At 38.6% G+C, this 6,118-nt stretch overlaps 1 protein-coding gene across 1 annotated transcript in view; it reads right to left on the reverse strand.

The window, feature by feature from the left end:
- LOC132838856 (eIF5-mimic protein 2-A) overlaps positions 1-1,904 on the reverse strand; it is a 29,188-nt gene extending 27,284 nt beyond the window's left edge. Inside the window, exons 1-3 of the mRNA XM_060859469.1 lie at positions 1,775-1,904; positions 1,618-1,675; positions 22-118 (exon numbers count right to left, since the gene is read on the reverse strand). Of these exons, the coding sequence (XP_060715452.1) occupies positions 22-118; positions 1,618-1,675; positions 1,775-1,828 (209 nt within the window). The 5' untranslated portion in view covers positions 1,829-1,904. The remainder of the gene's footprint in view (positions 1-21; positions 119-1,617; positions 1,676-1,774) is intronic.
- Between the last annotated feature and the right edge of the window lie 4,214 nt (positions 1,905-6,118).

The following is a 6,118-nucleotide window of genomic DNA, read 5'->3' on the forward strand; positions in this document are numbered from 1 at the left end:
GGTGGACAGACAGAAGGATACTAAATGCTCTTGTTCTGATTGTCGTATGTGGACATCATGACAGTGCAGGCACCGCATCCCCCACCTCCACAGCCATACTTAGTGCCTGTTAGACGCACTGCACACACACACACACACACACACACACACACACACACACACACACACACATTTAGAACAGTGAATATTTAATCACGAGTCTGTATAAATGATCACAGTCTATTTTACTGTTTAATCTCTTCTAAGAAAAGCGTGATGTTTTAACCATCTTCCTTGTTTGTGTTGAGTCAGAAATCAGAAAGATCATGTGACGCTGACATTTCAGCACATCCTGTTGTCTTTTATTCATTACTTCACCACTGAGGAAATGATTACGTTTTTATTTGATCATAATTAAATCTCTCTGTACAAAAGTCTGAGTCAAGGGCATTGAACTTCACCGTCTGGGTGTAGATTATACTTCACAGAGTCACCTACATTTACTGTCTGATTTATTCTCAGTTCAAACACAGTGACTGCTGAACTGGGAATAAATGACAAATCACTTCTAGCTTTAGATTGGAAAGGAACCACCTGAGCAGAATTCTATTTATCAAAAACACACAACATAGATAGATGAATGTAAGAATATGAGAGCTTCACTCTTCACTCATACTATACACAAACCATCTGAAGTGGCAGATGTGAAATTTACAATTAAAAGTGTATTTTTGTGTGTGTTTTGTTTGTAGTTCTGCTGTTGCCATAGAAACATAACTTTTCCTCCAAGTATTGCAAGTACTGCATCTGTAATTTTCACATAACTGGAAAAAAGGTAACAGCATTAAGCTGATGAATTCAGGGCTTTCACTTTAGTACTAATGGTACTGAGCTGTCACCTGAACATAGAAATGGCATTTACAAATTTGTGTGGTTATTAGAATTTACTCCAGAGGAAAACCTTCCCAGAAGAGAGGAGCTTATTGTAACAGCAAATACAGGGGAATCAATCTGAAATGAGATGTTCAACAAGCACACAGCAATGTGATGAACAGGGTGCACAAACTTTTGCTCATATATTACAGGTTTTGTGTGTTTTTTGTGTAAATATATCATTGCAATCATTGCGTATTGTGATTATTAAACAGGAAACAACAGGAATAACTGGAGCCAAATTCTGATTGTGTAATCAATTATACATGGAAAAATTAAGCAAAGTATGTAGTTTAATTGTTTCCAGACGTAGATTATAAAACGTAGTAGCCGTAATAATCATGTAAAAGCTCTAAAGTGACTGTGGTGCAGACTTGCATCCTGATCTCATGCATGTTCGGCTTGATAGAATTTTTAAGTACTATTAATGAAATCAGCACATTTCACATGGGTCTGTTGTGTGTGTGTGTGTGTGTGTGTGATTGTGTGTGCGTGTGTGTGAGAGTGTGTGAGAGAGTGTGTGTATGATTAAAGTGCAGTGTATCTGATCGAGTCCCCTGGACACCACAGGAAACACCACCATCTAAACCTGCTCAGTGCTGCTCCATGTTTCACTGATGGACGAGTGCCAATACTTTGTGCAGAAACGATCCACCTACAGAGTGCGTGTTAAATATAAAGAAGAGAAATAAAGCAGAATCCTACGTTTGTCCCTGAGGAAAGAGAGCAGCGTGGTCTCTGGATCAGCATCTCGGACCGTCACCTGTCACAACGCATCAACATTAATGCGCAATTACTGTACAGTAAAGTAAACAGTAAAGTTGTTTAAACACCGCAAACTGATCACGTGCAGCCTCTGTACCTTCTGCCCGTTAACATACAGACTCAGAAGTCCGCTTTCCTTCTCAGCAGCCATTTTGGAGATCTGAGTTGAACTTCGGATTTTCTGCAGTCACAGGAAACATTCCCAGCTCAACACGCCCACATTCACTGCCCAGCTCCTCCTGCTGTTACGTGATATAACTTATATAACATATAATTATATATAGATTATATAACATCATAGAAGAAAAGACGTCACGCGTAAAGCCATCGGTGTTGGACGTTACTGCAGAAGTGAAGTGAAAAATAACCTACGGGTTTTTACACTTTATACATTTTGTAGGGAATAAAACATCAGCTGTTCTACCTGGACACACACATGCAGTATAATGCATGGAGTTATACATATGATCACATTTATAAAACTGTATAGAACTGTATAGAACATTTATAGAAAAAAAACATCCTGCGTAATTCTAATTCATGAGAAAGTTTTAATTAATTACATTAATTAATTAGGGAAAATTTCGTTTTGCCTAATTAATAAATTAATGAAATAATTTTTTGACAAAATCTTTCTTTCGATTTTCTAGATCGAAAGTCGTGCTGAGTGACAAGAAAAAAAAGGGAAAGATAGATAGATTACATTTTCGTGACTATGTCACGTGAGACTGGGTTGGTTATATATTATTATTACATTATATATATTATTATAGTGAGTGATCAAACATAGTGACTTCGTGTCCTAGTCTGACTGCAGGTTTCTCTAGAAACAAACAAACAACAACAATAACAAAAACTGAAAGGACTAAATACAAATATCACAGTTTGACTTTATTGAATACGCAAAGAAAATGTTTGCTGATTAAGTTTAATTGTGTCGCTCGAAAAAAGATCATATATAAACGTATTTCTTTTTGTTTCGTCTTACTGTTTAATTTTTTTTGAGAGAATAAAATCAATGATTGAAAAAGCTTTCTTTATGGATAATAGAGAATTATTTTAGAATGTTTCATTAGCAGCTCAGTAAAACTTTGATCACTCTTAATATCAATATCCCAAAGACTTTCATTAGAAATCTGATTGAAAGATTGTGAAGTTTAGCAGTTGTTGGGTGTGATGATCATCAGGATGTAGATGGCAGACAGTTCTTTAGATGATGGTGGTGGTCTTCAGCTGAAACTTAGATTCTGTGGCTGTGTTGATGTTTGTCCAGATTGAGCATTTTGAGGCAAGCATTCTGTTGTCAAATAAAACTTTCACTAGCAGAATTTTTCTCACTCGTGGAAGCAAGCAAAATAAACCCAGAAAAAAACTTTTTATACACAGGTACACAAACAGAACCAAATTGGCGTGGTTTTCAGGGATTAACTCTAAGTGTTAGTGTCTACTGTCTAATGTGTGGAACTAAAGGGAGGATCCTCTGAACTCAAAACTCATTTTAATGCCTTGCTGAAGCAGAACAGGAGTCAGGGATTTGTTTGGATATTCATGAGTAAGGGATAGGCTATAGATCTTAATGACTTCTTATTAATAGGGTAAACAGTCTCTGTATAAATATCTGATCTTATAGCTTCAGGTCATGTAGATTTACACTAATTTATCACCTATGTTCCAACTATGAGGACTACATCGGTTACATTGAAGACACAAGAATAAAAACTGACCACAGAATCCGGACACTCAAGCTGAAAGATTGTACCGTCAATGTGTTGGAGAACTAAACCAATCATCAGTAGAGACACCCATATAGAGAAATCCCCTGGTTACTAATCGACCTCTATGTCTTTGATTCCAAAAATTTATTAACTCTAGTACCTTATCAATTGGGTATGGTGACAGTGAAATTTCTAAAGAAACAATTTAAGTACTCAGAATGATGACAGGTCTTTGGTACGTACAGTACCTTACTACGAGTACCCGAAGCCAGAATACATTTTGAGACAAAACTATCTTGTGTGTCTCTGTTCAAGCTAACTGCAGCTGCCCCCGCTGATGTAATAATAACGTTGTCTAATTCAAGCATATTCCTCAGCTGAAAGAATGTGTTGTGGACCATTTTGGTGAATTTCTAAGCCTCACTTATCAGTTTCACCCAAAGTATCTTGAACTGTCCAACAGAGTGAAGAAAAATTCAAAGACAGCATTACCAAATCTCCACAACGACTCCCTGGAATAATCTTTTGGGACAAATATTTAAACAACATTCTAACAACAGGGCCTGGTACATTAGGATTTCTCACAGGCCGTGACTTCTGCAGTTGAGCCTATATGTCAGGATATAGCCCGGACTTTTTTTTTGCCGTGTGTATTTTTGTTTTCGTTTCGTGTTCAGGTGTCTGCCCCGCCCGTGTCTAATATCTTCCCGCTTCAGCACACCTGTTCCTCATGTGTCTAATTGTCTCCTTATTTATTCCAGTCACATTGCCTCGTGCAGCGCAGAATCCTCGTCTTTGTGGCATCTTTGTGTCTCCGACATGTTTCTTTGAGTACCGGTTTTCTCTTCTTTCTCCCAGTGTTTCCCTTTTTTGTGTTATGTTTTATTTAATAAAGCATGTTTTTAGCTATCCCTGCATTTGGCTCTGAATTTAATCACAAAGTCACCCCCGTTTTCTGACACTATATTTGATGACTGTCCTCAAAGAAATAATGTTTATACTCATAAGTAGTCAGACATGTCAAAGTGCCATTACATTTACAGTGCTCAGTGTAAATGAGTACACCCCCTTTAAAAAGTAACATTTTATATACAATACAATATCTCAATAAACACAAAACAATTGTCCAAAATGTTGACAAGACTAAGTTTAATATAACATCTGTTTAAATTATATCATGAACATAAAGTTAATAATTTAATTTAAAATACACATTTTTCAGTTTAACTCAAATTAGGGTGATGCAAAAATGAGTACACCCCACTGAATGTGTCTGGAGCAAAGCAAAATTTTAGATTACAAATGTAATTTAACAAGAATACAACCACAGGTGAGTCTAATTATTTATTACACAGGTGCCCAGCAGACAGCTGACTATAAAAGGGTGTTAGGCTACATCCCATTTTTATGCTGTCAGCAATGGCACCACATGGAAGAGAAATGTCACAAGACCTGAGAAAGAAAATAATTTCTCTACAGCAGAAAGGTGAAGGCTACAAGAAGTTCAGCAAAGCTTTACTTATCAGTCAGAATACTGTAGCAAACGTGGTACAAAAATTTAAGGAAGAGGGAGCGGCCACGGAAGTTAATACTTCAAGAGGAGCTTCTTCTGATGAGAAGGGTTGAAGAAAATCGGCATGCAAGTTCACTGCAGTTGTCTAAAGAAGTAGAAAGCCAAACTGGAAAGACTATTTCCTGTGACACAATACGGAGTACACTGCACAGGAATGCCATGCATGGGTTTCGTTCACGAAAGAAACCTCTCCTAAAGGCCAGGCACAAAATAGCCCACCTAGCCCACCTAGAGTTTGCCAAGGCCCATGCTGACAAAGATGAAGACTACTGGGACTCTATACTCTGGAGTGATGAGACCAAGATAAATGTTTTTGGAACTGATGGCTTCAAAACTGTATGGTGTCGCAAAGGTAAGGAATACAAAGAAAAATGCATTGTGCCTACAGTGAAACATGGTGGTGGCAGTATCCTTATGCGGGGCTGCATGAGTGCTGCTGGTGTCGGGGAGCTGCATTTCATTGATGGCATCATGAATTCACAGATGTACTGCTCTATACTGATAAAGAAGATGCTACCATCACTCCGTGCTCTTGGTCGTCATACACTTTTCCAGCATGACAATGATCCTAAACATATATCTAAGGCCACTGTTGGATTTCTGAAGAAGAAAAGGGTAAAAATGATTTAGTGGCCATGTCTCCTGATCTGAACCCAATTGAACACCTATGGGGAATTCTGAAGAGAAAAGTTGAGCATCACTCTCCATCCATCATCCAATCTCTAAAAGAGGTCATTCTTGAAGAATGGAAAAAGATGGATGATGCAAAATGTCGCCAGCTTGTCCATGCCATGCCTATAAGACTGGTTATGCTCAAAACATGCTCAAAACCGGTTATGAAGCAAGTGAAAACCTGGCCAGCAGGAGCCACCTCTGCTCTTCAGGACTGCTTTGAGTGCACTGACTGGAATATCTTCAGGGAGGCTGCAATCAACGGTGACTCTGTCAACTTGGAGGAGTACACGTCATCAGTAACCAGTTACATCGGCAAGTGCATTGATGACGTGACCATCTCCAAGACCATTACTACACGCTCCAACCAGAAGCCGTGGATGACTGCTAATGTACGTGCTCTGCTGAGGACTAGAGACCTAGCCTTCAGAACAGGGGACAGGGCGGCCCTAAGAACAGCAAGGGCCAAACTGTCCCGAGC

This window comes from Tachysurus vachellii, chromosome 23 (assembly GCF_030014155.1).
Source record: "Tachysurus vachellii isolate PV-2020 chromosome 23, HZAU_Pvac_v1, whole genome shotgun sequence".
NCBI classification, from domain to species: domain Eukaryota; kingdom Metazoa; phylum Chordata; class Actinopteri; order Siluriformes; family Bagridae; genus Tachysurus; species Tachysurus vachellii.